The sequence below is a fragment of the Crocodylus porosus genome, unplaced genomic scaffold, assembly GCF_001723895.1.
Source record: "Crocodylus porosus isolate Cpor-Errol unplaced genomic scaffold, CroPor_comp1, whole genome shotgun sequence".
NCBI classification, from domain to species: domain Eukaryota; kingdom Metazoa; phylum Chordata; order Crocodylia; family Crocodylidae; genus Crocodylus; species Crocodylus porosus.
Window position 1 is genome coordinate 73,743,306 of NW_017728949.1, and position 18,248 is coordinate 73,761,553.

The 18,248-nt window shown below is 39.6% G+C and overlaps 1 protein-coding gene across 3 annotated transcripts in view; it reads right to left on the reverse strand.

Annotated features, from left to right (window-relative positions):
* Positions 1 to 4,566: 4,566 nt before the first annotated feature.
* Positions 4,567 to 18,248, reverse strand: part of GTDC1 (glycosyltransferase like domain containing 1) — a 293,667-nt gene continuing 279,985 nt past the window's right edge. For all 3 annotated transcript variants that reach the window (XM_019553901.1, XM_019553900.1, XM_019553902.1), the window contains 3 exons: positions 16,799 to 16,869; positions 16,008 to 16,099; positions 4,567 to 5,850 (listed from right to left, as the gene is read on the reverse strand). In XM_019553901.1, the coding sequence (XP_019409446.1) occupies positions 5,767 to 5,850; positions 16,008 to 16,099; positions 16,799 to 16,869 (247 nt within the window). In that variant the 3' untranslated portion in view covers positions 4,567 to 5,766. The remainder of the gene's footprint in view (positions 5,851 to 16,007; positions 16,100 to 16,798; positions 16,870 to 18,248) is intronic.

Here is an 18,248-nt window from a genome sequence, read left to right on the forward strand (position 1 = left end):
TACCCTATAATTAAGGGTCCGAGAGTGCTTCTATTATAAACCCTTATTTGCGAGGGTTCATAATTCAGAGGCAAATTTTCATGTTAAGATGAAGCTTAAGCTTATTACGTTGAAGCATTTAAAAATATTTTTGGGAAATAAGCATAGCTTATTACAGAGCAGCGTTCGCCTTGGTTTTTTTTCTTGGTTTTTGTGGGGTTTTTTGATTGGGGTCCGCACTTTAAAGGAACACTGTTCAAAATCTGGGGTTTCAGAGAGGGAATAAGGGGGCTTACAGAATCCAGGATCCATGGAAATGTTTTTTTAAAAAATCTCTAGGAAATTATTTCCATGAAAACAATTTGTTTGGATTTGAAAATGCCCTCTGGTCTTTTCCACCCAAATGCTGGAAGTCCTGGGCTAGCATTAAAAACCAAACCAAAGTGACTCTGAACAAAAATGAGACTGACTAATTTGTTTCAACTGTCCCCAATGGAATGGAAAACAGTAAACAGACTGAATGGCAAAAATAAGGTGAATTTAATTTTTAAATCTCTTCCACTTGTAATGTTTTATGGGAAGTAAACTAGAGCCATTAACATTTACATACAGGGGGTAACTTCTGTCCTCAGTACCTCCAATATAAATTTTGAGAACCACTGAAGATTTGTATTAGTGTAGCTAAGAAGCAGAATTTTGTGCGTGCTTTTTACCTGACTGCTATCTGTCTAGATGCTAAACCAACTGGAAAAATCTATCATCCTCGTTTAGAATGGCTATGAGCTAAGATGCAGGATACAGCACTTAAAATGCTGATAGGAGTCTGCTCCTAACACCATGGCTCTCAAGTGATACCAGTGGTGGAAAGATTTTGCAAAAAGTTCCCTTGCATCAACAAGGTTGTTCTCTTCTACTACAAGAGAAAGCACAAACAATTCTGTATGGAACAAACCTGTGTTCCCTGTAAACTCAAACCATTAAGTGACTGGAGATGTGAGGGTGGCAGGATCAGAAGCCTTGTGGTATTATTCTAGGTGAAAGGCAGAGGACTATCTGCTTTGAGCCACTGTAGTAACACTATACAAAAAGAGTGTTTCAGCAAAAATTAAGAAAACTATAGCAAGACTAATAATTTAAATGTGCACCAAAGAGCTTGCAGCTTGTATTGCACTGCAGATAAAAGTAAGTATAAGAGAAATCCAATGGCTGATTCTGCTGAGCTTGAATTCAATGGCTTATTCCCATGAATAAGAGCTGTAGAACTTAGAATCAAATTTGTCTCCAAACCATTTAAGTAAAAGCTTTAAAAGAACTGATGCAGAGTGGCTGGCTCATGTTTGATCTTGCAAAATTTCAAAGAAAAACATTTTGGGCCTTTCCCTCCCACCCCCACTCCAAAGCATTGCTGAAGCTGCAGGCTCTAAAAGTCCTATGTACAAATACTAGTCAGAGGACCAGCAGTCATTGGGGGAGTCGCTGTTCCCCCGAGCACCACCAGGAGTGACCAGGAATAACGGTCACAAGCTGGCAGAGGGTAGATTTAGGCTGGATATCAGGAGGCGCTACTTCACGGTCAGGGTGGCTAGCATCTGGAACCAACTTCCAAGAGAAGTGGTGCTGGCTCCTACCCTGGGGGTCTTTAAGAGGAGGCTGGGGTCGTTTGACCCCAGTGCTCTTTCCTGCCATGGCAGGGGGTCAGACTAGATGATCAACTCAGGTCCCTTCCAACCCTAGAAACTATGAAATGTCACACCCTGCCTCGGAGATGGGGAGATGAAGCACAGCCTAGCACTTCTGTCTAGGAGACAGGTTAATTCTACAGAACATTTGCCAGGAACACTCCATGAGGTGTCCCATGAAACCTAGTTATGGAATCACAGAAAAGTAAGTTTAGAAGTAACCTCAGGAGTTCATCTAGTCCAGCTTTTTTGGAGGATCATCTCCGTTTAAACCAATTCAGACACAGTTTTGTCTAATCTGCTATTAAAAGTTAAGAAGGATGGAGATTCCACAGCCTCTTTATGTAGCCCAGTCCAATGTTTAACCACGTACATGGTTAGAAAGTTCATCCTAATATTCTACTTCAATTTTATTTGTTGCAATTTAAGACGGTTGCTTCCTTTAGTCACAGAGAATGGCCTGTCACCAGCCTCCATAGAACCAGCCCTCAGGTATTTGAAGACTGTTACCAAATCCTTGCTCAGTCATCTCTTCTTCAGAGGAAACAATTCTATTTTTTCTAAGTCACATTTTTAGATCACTACTCATTTTTGTTGCTCACCATTGGACTCTTCTAATTTGTCCACATCGTTCTTGAAATGCAGTGCCCCAGATTGGATGCAGTATTCCCCATGAAGCCTGGCCAATGCCAAACAACAGAAGAAACATTTGCCTTGATTTGCAACCCATCTCCTGTTAGTACAGCCCAACATGCTATTAGCTCATTTTGGAATGAGGGAATGATCTTGGCTCATATTCAGGTTACAGTCCACTATAGTCCTCAGCTTTTTTTCTGCAGTACATATAATGCCTAGCCAGTCTTCCTTTGTATCTGTGCATTCTACATGCAGCCCTTTGCACTTATTGAATTTCATTTGATTAATTTTGGACCATTTCTCTAGTTTAGCAAGGTCATTAAGAATCCTAACCCTATCCAACAAACAGTATTGGGCCCAGAACAGATCCCTACCAAAATTAAACCATATTGGTAGAATAAACAAACATGAGCATATATCTACAAACTAAACATACTCTAATGACCTGCTGGTATGTAAGCTTTGTGTGTGCATTCTGTCCCTAAAGTCAACATTTCAAATTGTGAATTCATATAACTTTGAAAAATAGCAGGGAATTCCATTTTCTTTGAATAGAAAAATTTAGTGGCTGTAAGGAAATTAGGAGTCATGTCAAGTAAAACTTTATTAGATTTGGAAACAAGGTTAAAATTAAGTTGGACTTCATAGTAAAGCCCAGCTTAAATTCGACTACTTTTCCTAGCTGAGAAAAGAACCTAGTAGTGGCTCATATTCTACCAACAAGAGGGCCATGCAACCCCTCTGAATAGTCGCATAATCTTCTATCCCTCTGAGACTTGAATGGCTCCTGCTCAGGAACAAAAAAAATCAATTAATTTATTAAAGAAACATTTATAGCCCCACCTCCACCTCCACCCCAACCCCATAATTCATCTACAAAAGCATCATAGATGTGGGGGAGGAAAGTACCACAAAGCTCTAGAAACTTAACCCGCTCAAACCAATTTGGAGTTAAGACCTATTTTTGGGTTTGTTTCATTGGCAATGGGAGCCTTTTTCATTGGTGTGTTTATATCAGGAACCTTGTTCTTGACTCACAAGGCCAGCTTCTTAGTACAGCAAGAGACTTAAAATAATGCGCGAGAGGTTTATTTTTTATTGGCTGGAACAGAATAACAGGAAATAAAGACTCCCGTGTTCCTTTCCCCCTTTTGGACTTTGACTCACTGTGAGACTTTGAACAATTTACGTCGCCCAGCTATGCTTCAGATTCCCTCCATAAAGCTGGACACTTGACCTTCCAGGGGTGTTGAGACATTTAATATTTGCAGAGCTTTTTGAAATACACAGATAACAAATGCTATACAAGTGCGCCAAGTAATAGGCTTCTTACAGACGCTAAAAAACAAAACAAAATAAAACAGCACTTTAAACTCGGGGTGCTCCCGTGCCGAGCCCAGCACACACCCAATGTTAGTTGGACCTAGCTCACCCAATGTTTGTATACATTGGGTGCTTTTGTGGGGCTTTTTTGGTGCATTTATGTAATAACTAACTGAATCAGCTTTAGATAAAAATGCCAAAAAGCCCAATTTATAAGTCACTGTGGAGCCAGGCTGAACTAATGCGCTGCTCCTTCCAATAGAGATCATTATGTAAAAAAAAATGTAATGTCTGTAAGCAGCCTTAGTACCGTTACTTATGTACTGCAACACCTAGACCGAGTATCGTGAAATGACAGCTTTAACTGTTGCCTTAAATTTCTAGCAGTCGTTTAGATCTGAATTTTGCAGTAGATTTTGGTGCTAAACAATTGAGAGAAACAGATACACACGCATGATGATTATTGAGAAATTACATTTCTTCAATATCAGAAGAAAAGTTGAAATGTTTATAATGGATCATCTGAATCCTGACATACCTTTTCTGATCAACTAAAAAGCATGCATGGGACAGGAGTGTGTGCACACTCTCTCTTATACTGTAAAACTGTATAATTCCTAACGGTATGGCAAAATAGATAAAAACCAGCTTCTCTGTTATAAAGTTGGGGTAGCAGGGAATGTCTAAGGAGGAAACATACTACTCAGTGTGTCCCTCAGTGAATGGAAGGGACTGGAGGTACTATGAAACTGAGGAAAAACAAACAAAGAAAAAAATCAGTTAGTGATCAGGATACGGAGAGAGGCTATGTTATTTCAAACTAGGGGGACTGGAAACCTTACCTGTTAAGAGAATATGGCAGTGTTCGCAAGACTTATTTCATAATGACTTACCGGGAAATTCTTCTTTTGTCTCTTGTTTCTTTCCAGAATAGAGTTGAAAATCTTGGAATTGTCTTAGCATTTTGTCATTTGCAAAACAGATTCTAATTCATCAGATAAAGACACAACTGTATTCATTGACTCTGACACAAGGATATGCAGAGTGATAAACATACAGATAGATGTACACACTTATACATGAATGAGATATGCTAATTAAAAATTGCAGTGGGCGCTTTATTAAAAATTTATTGTACAATCTAAATCTTCAAAACATTTTACATCAACAAATATAGCAGCTTGACTGTTAGAATCATAAGTGATTTATCTGTAAAAGACTATTTGTAGCTGGATGCAAAGATTTTTGATGAACTGCAGTTACATTAAAACTACTGGTTTTCATTGGAAGTATTTTGACTGTTATCTGTTTGTTCTCCATCCTTGAGAGAAATAAAACAAGTGTCTCAGCTTTCATTTTATCGGATAGATGGCACCATGTAGCATATTTCCCATGCTAGTTTGAATTACAGCTGTTTATCTTGCAGCTTTCTTTAAGATTAATTAAATGCAAATGTAACTCTGTGAATCATGGGAATACCTGCCAGACCCCTTATTAATACCTTCACTTAAAAACCCCTGTGCCAGAGAGTCATTAATTTGCAAAAAGAAAAGTGCTAAAGCAGCCCTTTGCCTACAAACAATTCATAGATGGCTGCCCAATTAGTCCAGTAGCACTCTGATCCTCCTTTCAGGCCCTGTGGCCCTTTGAGGACACAATAAGGCTCCAATGATAACCTGGCAACCTAGGTAGAAACCCAGCCAAGTGTGAGCGTTTGAAGCTGTAGTTTGGCTGCCATCATGTCGGCAAAAAGAAAGAATTCAGGCACCATGTCATCCAGTACAAAGGATAAAAACAGATTCAACCGGAAATTCAATGTGGCACCACATATGGGATACATGAGTGCGGTTATACAACAGGCCACATATTTTTTTTGAACAGTCTCCTGCATGTGATGCCGAGGACATGTGTAACCATCATAACGTCTCTAAGAATCTGTATTTAATTTGAGTTGGGGTGGTGGCAGGGATTGGAGATCTGAAGCCGCCACAGGTTTGTGGCAGATGGCTCTGTGTCAGCTATGACAAGCAGCCAGGCTCAGCTTCCTCTGCAGATTTTCTTTTCTCTCTGATCAGGTAAATATGGGCACACTCTGGAAAGTTCTACAGATTCTGCCTTAGGCTGCAAGTTTGTGACTTAGCCCCATCTGTCACAAATCTTCCCTAGGTTCTGTTGTGAGCAGAGACCTGAATTTACCACGTAGCGCTGCCCAAGAAAACTGAGCCATCTCCCCCTATGAGAAAAAGAAAAGAAATCAAATGAAGGAACGTTAGCTGCTAAAACACAAATGTGCTGTCTTCAGTGTAAGCAAAATAAAAGAAACGCTTGATTAACACAGAGCTGCGATTTCTTTTCTGCACAGACAGACTCGGAAGTGGCCTGGATACGACGGGGAGCAATGCAGATGCTGCTGTAAGCCAGGGTCAGGAAATTCCGCCCGCTGATTGGATCAAAGTCTTAGGACTCCCGATCAGGTTCGAACCGTTGTTGTAAACAAGTGCTTTCTGATGCAAACAGTTCACCTGCTAGTGCGAGGCTGCCGCTCACATGAGGCCCCACCCGTGACTGTGAAGCTTTTCAATCAGAACAGAACCCTAAGATGCTTATGTGATGATTACATGTCCCAGGGTAAAAAAAAATCTGCTTTTAAAAGTCCAGTTCAAAGACCTCGCTACTGAAAGGAGGAACTGGGCACACAAACTGCACTGGAAAGATAATAGTGCAGGCATGGGTTTTAGCACAACTTTATACAGAAATGTGCTACGTTTAACACACACTTTTTATTAAGTAATGGAGTGGAACATCTGGAAGAGTGAAAAAGGATACAATGCTTGCTTCCACCTCTCAAATGAAGGTTCAAATCTGATTCAGGACAGTAGTGGCTCAGAGTTACTGGCTGATCCACAGGACCTAGTTAGTAGTCTTCGTTTATTTGCTGCTGGACAGGCATTCATGTCACCTAATGGGTGTCAGTTTTGTTGGCAGCCTCAGTACAGAGACCAAAGACTAACTAGGCAGGGACACTGAATCACTGCTCTTACCTTCAGATGTGCCTGACTAAGCTGGAGCATTACCTGCAAACTTACTGTCTTAGTTCCTGTTCTGTGAACACATATATTGATCTCAAGTACTTTCAGTCCAGTATTTTTCACATGTATTGAATTCACTTAAAAGACTTTTAACAGTAAAATTGGTAGAGGACCGAGGCTCACTAAAATAGGTACTTTTCCTTCCTTATTTCATAACAACCTGGTGCAGGATACAAAGAAATCCAAATGCCCTGTTTTTGGTATAGGTCAGTGGAAGTGTGTCTAGGTTTTATTATTGTGTACTGATAAGCCAGTATCATTACACAACTGAATGAGATTTTTTACGGCACTGCAAAGTCCCTGGATGGTACTTATTTGAACTCAACCTGAAACCAGTATAAGCTGAGTTGGCAGTGAGTGGGGAGAGCAAACATGTTTTACACAGAAACAAGTACTTACAACAAAACTAATGGCCCCCCAGTGGCATAAAATTTCTATAAAATAACTCTTCTTCCTTGCATACGTTGTTCACAAATGAAATAATTAACCATTTAGACAGGTATACTGACATCATTAGGCTTCAGAGTTAACAGGCATTGGGCATTATTACAGTTATTGCTTCAGGATACCTGTGGACTCAGGCAGACATCTCTGCATCAGTTCCTACTCTGATCATATACTTCAGATTATGTTTCTAGAGACAGAAATTATACATTATTATTTGATATGAAAGATGAGATTTGGAGCACAGATGGCAACCTGCCCGAGTCCCACTGGGATCCAGAAAGTAACAGAACAGTTCATAAGGCCCCTGGCACACATTTGTTTAATGGCACGATGGTATCTGCCAGAACTTCATAGGAAGAAGCCTGATTTTGGGATACCAATCATGCCATTACTGCTTGCCAGTGGAAGGGGAGCCAGGGATCATAATCCAGGCAAGCCTGAATGTCTAATAAGGGTCAAAAATTTGATTCTTGGCTCTGGCCCTGGGACTGCACTGGGTGTCAAACAGGCTCTGGTACAGTCTTGGGACCAACGATCAGCTGATTGTTGGCCCTAGGCTGGACACCAGGGGATCAGTGGCTCCTGACAGTAGCCTCTGATCTTCAACAGCCTAGCCAGAGGGAAGCCCTTTAGCTCCCACTCCCCTTGTCCACAGGGGGCCAAAAATCAGGTCATTGTTAGTCCTGGAGCTGGTGACAGATTCCTGTGCAGTCCTGATCTCAAGACCAACAATCATCTGATTGTTGGCCCCAACCACACATTAAATTTAAGATGCCACACAATGAGATATAAAAATGTTCTAAATTACATGTGGAACATATTTATGAATCATTTGCCATTTTATAGTGCCTTAAATCAGGTGCACATGTAGCACCCTTGCCACCTGTGATATGATTAACACATTAATCGCAACATGAATGTAACATGTAGAGGAGGCCTAAGCCTTTCATGGGTTTTATACCACTAGATTAGCAGGCTCTGGCCAGGATGGAGTTAAGCGTGCCCTGAATACCCAAGTCTAAGGGCGCAGACAGAAGATCAGCTCCCCACTGCAACTCAGAATGCTTTGCAGGAAGCGTTCTGAATTACAACAGTCCCCCAGACCAAACAGAAGTTCACTGTTGGGTCCAGGGGGTAGGGGAATCCAGCTGCTGGCTGCGAACCTGTTGTCAGTTTTCCTTAGCAACAGCTCCTCCTCCCTCCCAGCCCAGGCTGTTTTCAGAATGGGAAGGGGGAAAGAGAGCAGAGGGAGATCATTCTAGGGGTCCCCCAGCTGGGGCTGTAGGGTGGGGTGGGTGGATTGGAAGGCTCTAATACACCCGCTCTACCTTGCAGTATGGGCTGAAAAAACCCCAGACTAAACTCTCCCCACTCCTTTTCCTCCTTCCTATTCTGCAAACAGCAACAGGCTGGGAGGCAGAGCAGGCAGAAGTTATTGAAGCTGCTCTGTTTTAAAATGTCTTCATCTGAAACCTCAATTTTTGCAGGATAAGGTCCTTTTAAAGCACTTTGCAGCTGTGCACTTCTGTTTGGTCATGGCCGTAGAGCATTTTCAGGGGCCAGATCAGGGAAAAATTGTCACTTCTGTCTGCATCCTAAATGCTTGAGTGGCACTGTTCCAGTCATGTCCCTTTGATCCCTGATGGGTTTCAAACCCATGTTTATCCCTCCCACGATAGTACCTTAACCACCAGGCTAGTCGGGGGTTCCCTCCTTTTGAATCTGGGCCACTGTACAGCAAAGAAAGCAATGCTCATAGGGACAGAAGGAATGCAAGCAAAAAGAAACAGGGCATGTTCCTGGGTACGGAAGATATGGGTTTGAAATGCGGAGGGCCTAGAAGTCAGCTCTTCCACTCTAATGTCCTAACCAGTAGTCTGTCACATAAAAGGTAAGTGGCCTCTGCACCATCACTACCAGTTCTTTCTGCCCTGGCTGTCCTTTATGATGGATGAGCTCTGTTCACTTCTTTCAAAAGAGGGATGGGAGTTGAGACTGTCCCTTGTGTGTAGTGTTTCCTGTTGACAGCTCTAAGTAGCTCCCCACTCAATGGGTACATCTACGTGTGTGCTTTACTGTGGAATTGACTAAGTACCTCCGCAGAAAAGTGCCACTGTCTACATGTGCACTGGTATTAAGGTGCAGTAAATTAACTCCCTCATAAGATAGTACAGGGACAGTACTATCTTATGGTGGAGTAATTAAGTGCGATGAAATACATGTGTAGATGGTGACAGGCTGCCTGGGCCACGAAGATGCTAAAGTGCGGGGGCTGCCCGCCACACAGCTCCATACTTTAGCATTCTCATGTCCCAGCTCCCCCCCCGCTTCCTGATGCCACCACCTGGAGCCTGGGGCTGAGCCCCTGAGTCTGCTGCTAGCTCGGGGCTGTTCTGCCCTGGTTCAAACTGCTGCTCTCCTGGGTGTATGTGTAGATGCTGTGCCTGGGAACAGCTGACTCTGGTCTGAACTGCTCCAGAGTTTACTGTGTCACATTAATTTCACATGTAGTTGCAACCAGTGTGAGTTATTTTTGGATCATCCTTCTGAGGAGCCTAACTCCCATTCTCTGAACAGGGAGCCAAGCCTTCAGACTCCACTCTGGGAACCAGATCAATGTGGCACCTAACTCCTCCTTTGGATCTAGTCCTAAATATCATCAGGTACCCAAACATACCAGTACACAGCCATTGTACAAACCAGCATGACTTACAACCCTGTGCTCTATATAGTTCACATTTCTTTAAGTTAAAAAAATTAAGTTTGGAAGCACTTTTATACCTCCAAACTACTTTGCAAAAAGAATCTCAGAACAGAAAAAACAATGGAACAACAGAATACTGGTACATGTGTAGTTCATTTTAAAATTAAATTCTTATTGCTTTTGCAGTGCGTCTCCCCCATTTGACCATATTCTATGGACATATTGGGCATCTTCTGTCTTAACCCCTTCCTTCAATGAGCCCTTCTTAAGCATTTTTGGTTCCCCAGGCAATTTTCATCCACTTTCTAAACAAAATTTTGAAGTTTTTAATCTTTTAAATATATTTTTACAACAGAAAGTTCCAAGTCCTTCTTTTTTATTCTGAAAGTTACAAATGGGACTGTTCTTACCAAATCCTGCCACCTTTTTATACCCTGTGTACCAAATCCTGGCCCAAATTCAATGGTGTATGGGGGAATTAATTAATGAGGTCCTAAACAAGCCGCTGAAGATTCTGGCCTGGGGATATGAATCCTTATCTGGCAGGAAACTGATAACACGGCCCACACACAAGCAACCCTTTCCAGCCAAAGCAGTATGGATATGTTGGGACTATGAAAGTACCTGGCTAGTACAATGTCTCCATAGGGCTCACCGTTAGCTTATACAATTCATAACTGTCCTAAAACTGCTCTATATCAGTAGTGGACAACATTTTTAGTATGCATGCCACAAGTTAGCCCTGTGTCCTCCCTGAGTGGAATTCTGATCCCCTTCCTCTGCTCTGCTTCCTGCTCCCTACCCTGTACTCCCCCTTTTTTTTTTCTGCTTCCTGTCCTGTGCTCCCTGCCTGATCAGCTCCTGTGTTGCCTGTCCCTTCCCCAATCTGTTGGGTATCATGTACACACACTGTCTGTGCCACTCCTGGCACTCCTGCCATATGTTGGCCACTCCTGCTCTTACTTTCAGTTGAGATGGAATAAGTGGAAAACCAGCTCCACGACTGGAAAACACAAATAGTTCTCCTCCACTTTCCTGTTCACCTGTACCCAGCATACCTTCATATGAGGAAAGACCTAACAAATGTGATTTCCTATTTTAGAAAGGAGACAGAGAGGGCATGATAATGGTATAAAAATAAGGAGCAGTCTCAACAATCCCTCAGTTCCTGCAGTGCCAAAGCACAAGGAGAAACACATACTTGATTAATTTGAAAGGCAAGAGAATCCAAAACTGGTAAAAGCAACTGGTTTTTAATACAACATGTAATTGCTCTGTGGAACTCCTTGCCACAGGATGTCATTGCTGCCAGAAGATAGCAAGATTCTAAGAAGGATTAAATAATTATATGGCTAGCAATACTAGCCAAATTATAATAGCTAATGCTAAATAAAGAGTTTCTAGAAGAGATATAAAGCCCCATGCTCCAGGACTTAAGCTAATCACTAACAATTAATGATCGTAATCTTAATGAGACCCTCCTGGTGTATGTGTGTATTAATCTACCTTTGCCAATCAAACCTCCTCTGAGGCATTTGATGCTGGCCACTATCATAGACAAGATATTGGACCAGCGGCATAATTAGCCAGTACTGTGCCACCTCACACCCAGGGTCAAGAGTTCAGGGGCAGGGGCAGGGAGGTTTACTGCACGGCCAAAATAACAATGATTTTCAGTAGGGAAAAAAAAGTGACATCTCCCCTAGCAGCAGCATACCTATGACTGCTTCTCTGCATGCCAGAGCCAGAGCTGTTGCACAGGATGTGTAGGGTGTTGGGGCAGAGGGGAAAGGATGGAAAGGTGAGTCTCACACCCTCAACTTAGCCGTGCCTGAGGCTCATGCTCTGTTCACTTACCCATCATTATGCTATTACACTTTTGTGCACCATGGTCTGATCTGTTGTGGAAGTTCTAAAAGAAAGACAGACCTCTTCTGGCCTTTTTTTTTGGAAGGGAGGGGGGTGGAAATTATGGAAACAGCCCCCCCAAATAAAGGCCGTGCAGAATTGTAGTTCCTGCTTTCCTTCCCCGTTCTTAAAAAAACTGCAGAACTGTTCTGTTAAACTGAAGACCTGAGTGCCAGGGCTGTACAATATCCTAGCAGGCGTGACAGGCTGGAGTAGGACTAGCTTTATTTCATATCAGTTTCATGCCTTTGACTTAAGTGGAGTTACTCTATACCAGTACAAATAAGACAAAAATTGGGTCATGTGGCTTTTCCTGTTATCTGTAATGTACTACCTCTTTAGTGCTACAGAAATCCAGTAGTGCTCTGATTATAAACTGACCCTGCATGTACATCAACCCCACGTTTTCAAGTGATATTTTAGGAGAAACAACTTTTCTCCCTAAATATAATATTTTACAGGAAAAAAAAATCATATTACAGTTCAAATATAAGAGGCTCCATTATAGGTCAGCCCTGCAGAAAAGTTGAGTGTGATTTAATGGTTCTTTTTGAGAAAAAAAGGGTTGACTTATAATTTGAACAATATGGTTATTATAATAATATCCGAAAGTGGGCTCAAACACTCTCAGTCAAACTGGTGAGTACAAGTTGCTGGCATGAACTTAAGTTTATGAAATGCCAACATGCACCCATTTTGCTGGCAGGCATAGGAAACAGTGTTTAACACTGCCAGTTCTTTCCATGCCTGTCGGGTTGGCAGCACTTGTCACCCCTTTCTGCTCCATACTCCTTTTACATTGCCCGTGTAAGAAGCTGAGCTGTGTGGCTTAAACAAACTTCCCAAGGTAAATTTAAAGAAAACAATGGAAACCCCCCCACTCTTTATCCCCCTTCACCATTATCTCTGATGGGGTCCTAGCTAGCTCTGAGAGGTACCAGTATGTTGTTATTTAGGACTGTCAGTGAGCCTGCTGTCCCACAGTACACAAAACAAAAAAGTAACTTTTAACTAAATAAAACTAGAAAACAGCAAGTAATTGATAGCACATGGGTTTTTTGGGACAAATCTCTTCTCTTGTGTTAACAAATTCTGGAATGTAGCGTTCCAATTGAAATAAGCTTTTGGTGCCATCAGAGTATACAGGGTATTAAATACCTTAAAAAGGCACTTATGTTACGCATGTTTTGAAACATCTGCAATAGAGTTAAGCAACAGTTAGTCAAGCTGTTCCAGTGTAATGAGTTAACTTGTACACTTCCATGCGGAAATTTTTCAGGGGTGGGGCTTGGTTTTAACTCCCATTATAACAAACAATGCTACTCCAGGCCTTGTCTTCTGATAGATGTCAACACTGCGTGGGTGCAGAGATAGTTGGCTTCATTTTATGTCTTTTCATAGTGCACCCAAGGCTTTCCAGCAAGCTTAGCCACAACACAGCCTGTTGTGTCCAATTACCTAACTTGATTGCCTTTTTGTAATAAGTAAAATTCTATCTTCCTTTTGCCTCTAACTTTATACGTTGGCATAAACATAGCATATAATTGAGAGAATAATGAATCAATGTGTTTGTGTTCTTTTGATATGCTTAATAATAAAATGGCAACAAAAATATGCAGAAATGTAACCAAAAGTACTTCTGATATACGATTTTTGTTTCTTGATTCAGAAAACAGAATGTCTAAAATGTAAAGAAAAATTTTTTTTTTTTGCTTTTAAAGAATTCTTATGTTGTCTTTGCAGGAACACACAGCAATATTTTGAACTTGAGCATGCCAGAAAAGTTTTTGAAAGAGAACTAGGAAGTTGCCATGTATTGTTACGTGCCAGGTCACTTTTTTAGCTTTCCTTTTTCTCTATTTCACCTACTGTATATGGACTCCTAAATGAAATGTAACCAGTATCTACAAAGAGGCATGTACATGTCCCCGATGAGTTCACTGCTGAGGTATTGTGTACTGCTCTTTTCAACTGTCTGAAGAAATATTTCACCATATCTATAATTACCATTAACCGCGCATCTCTAAGTTGACATTCTTTCAAAACCTTTTAAGGGTAGTTTATTTGCAAAATAAACAACTCTGGCATATTTGGGGCCAGGGTGCAAAAAGAATAACTGTGTTCACATTCTCAGAGCCTGATCCAAAGCCCATTCAAATCAGCAAGAGCTTTTTTCCTGACAGTCACAGGCTTTGGAGTAGGCCTTAGTTTTATAATTCTAAAATTATTTCTTCCCTTCTCCTTTCAGTGTTACTTGTTGCAGAAACTACTGCAAACATTTACAACTTATGAACGCTCAGTTGCAGGGTTAATACTGTGCAACTCAAAGCAATATGATAAAGTACTCCATTTTTGTGGTGGCACTCTCCTTATAAATAATTCACCAAGGAGTGCATTTGCAAAAGGAGGCACTTGAAGCAAATGAAGCATTTTGCTTATGGGGCTTGTGCACTCATCACTCCCTGTGCCACATTTTGAAATCGTACCCTTTTAGTATCAATATTTGTTCTGCCATTACTTCCAATTTCGGCATCCTAGCATTCCCTTTATGCTTGAGCTAGGGATCCAGATGCATAAAGAAGATACCGATGGAACAAAATTACTAACTGAACTTGAAGAATGGAGAAATGTCAAGGTAAACATTTAAGGACTGTTTTCTCTTTGAAGACACCATGTATAACTATACAATAGTATTGACTCAAGAAGTAATGCTGAACACTGGAAGTGTTCAGTCAGCATTTTAAACTATTATGAGCTACCTTCTGAACCATTGCCAAGTTAATAGACAATGAAAGATAATGAGCTTGAAATTGGGTGTTAAATTGCATTTTTGGTTCTCTCTTTTTTTTCTTGAAGTTTAACTGTTTCCTGCAGAAACAACATCTTCTTTTGATGTATCATTGTGTAAGTGTCTATTTTTAGATTCCCCCCTCCCCCCCAAAAAAAGACAAGTGAATTCAGGGCTAAACTACACCTCCTTTTGAGTGGGTATATTAAAGGGGGCAAGTGGGCAGATAATTAATCCATAAAGGGGCCTGCTATTTTTGGGTTCCCAATGTGAAAAACATGGATATAGGGTTCAAAAGTTGCTGGCAATGTTAGTGGCTCAGGTTAGAAGGGTGCTTGCTTGGCAGGTCCATTACCTGCACACTTGAAGAAGGCTACAGCATTTGCTACATATCATCAAATATAACATGAAGCACCTCTACCCATGCTTCCACAGCCCTCTCAAGATGTTGGATTTACTAGATGCCTAAGTCCCAGTGACTCCTAATTAAGCCAGGTACTTTTAGAGATGCTACCTCTTACGACTTTGACATGCCTGGGCAACATTACCATCCTCAGCACATCTTTGCTTCTAAGGTAATTGAGAACTGACTTGTCCTTTTGGAAATTAGCTTATGCAAAGTAGTAATTATTTAATAAAAATACCACAAGTGTAATATCAAGTTATTACTGACATGATGAACGACTCAATACATGATATAGACATAACTTCACAGAACTAAAAAAAGTTTGACTACTAACATGGCACACAAATGCCTCTTAAAAATCTAAAAGAAGGTCCAGTATAGAATAATGGATCAGAACTGGAACAGCCATTTCAGCCACTTAAACCCTTCCTCCTTTAAAGAGGAGGAATGAATAATTATGGCAGGAAAATTTTGGTTTATAAAGCTTCCAGAAAACTCCCCCCCAACACCATGTTCCTCATATGAAAAGTTATAAGCACGTCAAGAGTTAACTTTACCTCTTGTGAAGTTTTAGTTTAAAGAGTTAAAATTGCCAAAGTAGTTTGAAAAGACAGGAAAAGCTTACCTGATGACATTCACCTGAATTTTTTGAGAACTGGAGATTAACTTCTGATAGGAAGGTAGGCTTATTCTCATTAGTATAATTGTAGGATCCTTCTTTTACTTTCCTTTTAAACTAATGAGTTACATTAATCCAGGTTCATTTTTATAAGCCTCTTGGGTCCAAATGTAAAGGACAGTCATTTTAGAAAATAATAAATTTAAAAAAAAGCATGTAGCATGCATTAAGTGCACGTATTTCATAAGACCTAGGTTAATACAACTGGCATCTAGTTTAATTAATCCTTGTTAGTGTAACGACTAATATCCCTCCCTAGCATGTTTCCTTTAAACATTAGTATGTTAATTAAATGTTGTTTTTTTAAGGTTTTTTTCCTTTGTATTTCAATATGGCATTATATCATATAAAACTATTCTGAACATCTACCTTATAGAGATGTTTCCTTACAATATCTGGTCTCTTGCAGAAATTTTGAAGCCTTTTAAGAAGCTGTTCAGGTGTAGAATACAGATATTCAGCTGCAGGAAAAACAGATACATTTTTAATGAAACAAAAACCTCAAAGCACACACTCGATATTAGTCACTTTACTAATTAAAAATGCATATTGCTCTGTGCCGCCTCGTGTTTTACATTATTTAAGCATGATTTTATAAGGTTACCTCAGCTCACAAGGATGTTTAATGCTAAATAAGACTGTGTAGTTGTGCTGTTTAGACATCTCCTTTGGGTGATTAAAATACATTATTCTAATGTAACACAATGCATATGTGATACATTTAGTGATGAGATTTTTCAAAGAACTGGTACTAGTACATTAGTGTGTATCCTATACCACAGTTGCATATTATTAAGTATTAAATTGTTTAAATAATTTCGTGTGATTTTCAAGCCCCAATTTTTCTCTGTGTATCATTAAAAAAATCTGCAAGCCATTGCAGCACTGCTGACCTTTTTATAAAAATCTATCATTATGGGTTGTGTATGCTAACAATGAAGAATGCTATTTCAAAACTTGCTTTTGTGTTATCTTGAAAGAACAGATGGTAAATATAAACTTAGTGTAATGTATTAAAACACATAAAATTTTCCTTAACACTAACATGTTGGCTTGCCAAATAAACAATTGCTTTTGCTTAAGTTTATTCTCAAACTTTGTATTTTATAATGAATCATGTAATACATTTCAACAAAAAGCATGTGCATAAAAGCAGCTACCTGGAAATATTTCTGGATACACCAAGGCTTTGGGACAGAGTGGATAACAACCACAATATACAGCTTCTAGCCTAAGGATTAAGAATAATAGATATATTAACAATGCATCAGTGAGCCAAAAACTTATTTTGGTCCAACACCACTGAAGTTAACTATAGAAAGCGGAAGTAAACCATTTTTTCTGTTCAGCAGTATAATCCTTCTAAATGCCAAAGTTGCTCTTTTTAAAGAAAATTTTATTGATCATATGAATTACATAGAACAGAACAGCGAGCATATGTTTTGTTCACTGAATAAATCAAAGCGCAGCTCTGCATTTTTTTGTTTTTTAAATACTGTTTAACACATTTTATAATCAGCAGACAGACACATGTAACAACATGGTGAAGTATGGACAGCTTTTCTTAATAATGCTGCAGAAAAACAAGGATATTTATACAATAGCAATTACCTGGCATGAAATGTATTGTCCTTTAACTATAAGAGTTCAAAGGCTACAATTAAACATGTCCTAAGAAAGGCTTACAATATGTTCTAGGTTGGTATATTTAAGTTTATGCACATGATTCAGATCATTTTCTTCCTTTTTCAGGACATAAAATTTGTATTTCTTAATAAATACTGTCCAGATTCCTTTGCCAAAAGCATTTAGTGGTTTATACTTTTGTTTTCTCACAGAACAATTTACATCATCTTCCATAACATCAAAACTAAATATTTTATAATTGCAACAGAATGTCAGGAAGTTTTCTTATTGCAAATCCAAAGAGAAGTTATCACATTTATGTTTGCAATTTGGTAACTGAATGGGTTAAACTACTATAGTTTACTCTTTGTGAATAATGGCCATTGATCTGACATGTAATAAACTTTAAAGATACAACTGTAATTTCTGTTGGCCAGAAATTACACGGTGAAATTCAAAACACTTAAAATATGTTTATTTTACGAATCTTTGAATTTCCTCCAACATGTTGTCTATACCAGGACTTTATTTTTAACATCATTTCCCCGCCCCACAGAAAAAAATCTGAGGTTTCGTCAACATTCACCTTTTTATTTGCAATGACAACTAATGTGTTTCTGTGATTTTTGGTTAGCGTGGTTCTGCTAAGTTTTTTTTTTGAGGGTGGGTGGTAGGGAGGGAATGTATGAAGTTTTGTTTTAAACCCCTCCTTATCTTTAACAGACCCAAAGCACATCTTTTCTCTCAAATGCATAGCTAGATATTAATTGCAAATTTTGTCACCACAAACTGAAAAAAATAATAATTTTATGTTTTTTAATCCGACATGCTCTTCAGATTGCAGTTTAAAAATTGACAACAATTTCAAAGTGTAGATCATCTAGCACTATATTTTTTTTTTACTAAAGGGAAATATTTCTGATGTGTGATTTACTTGATGATTTTCAGTCTTAAATATTGTGTCATATGTCAAAGCAAATAGAT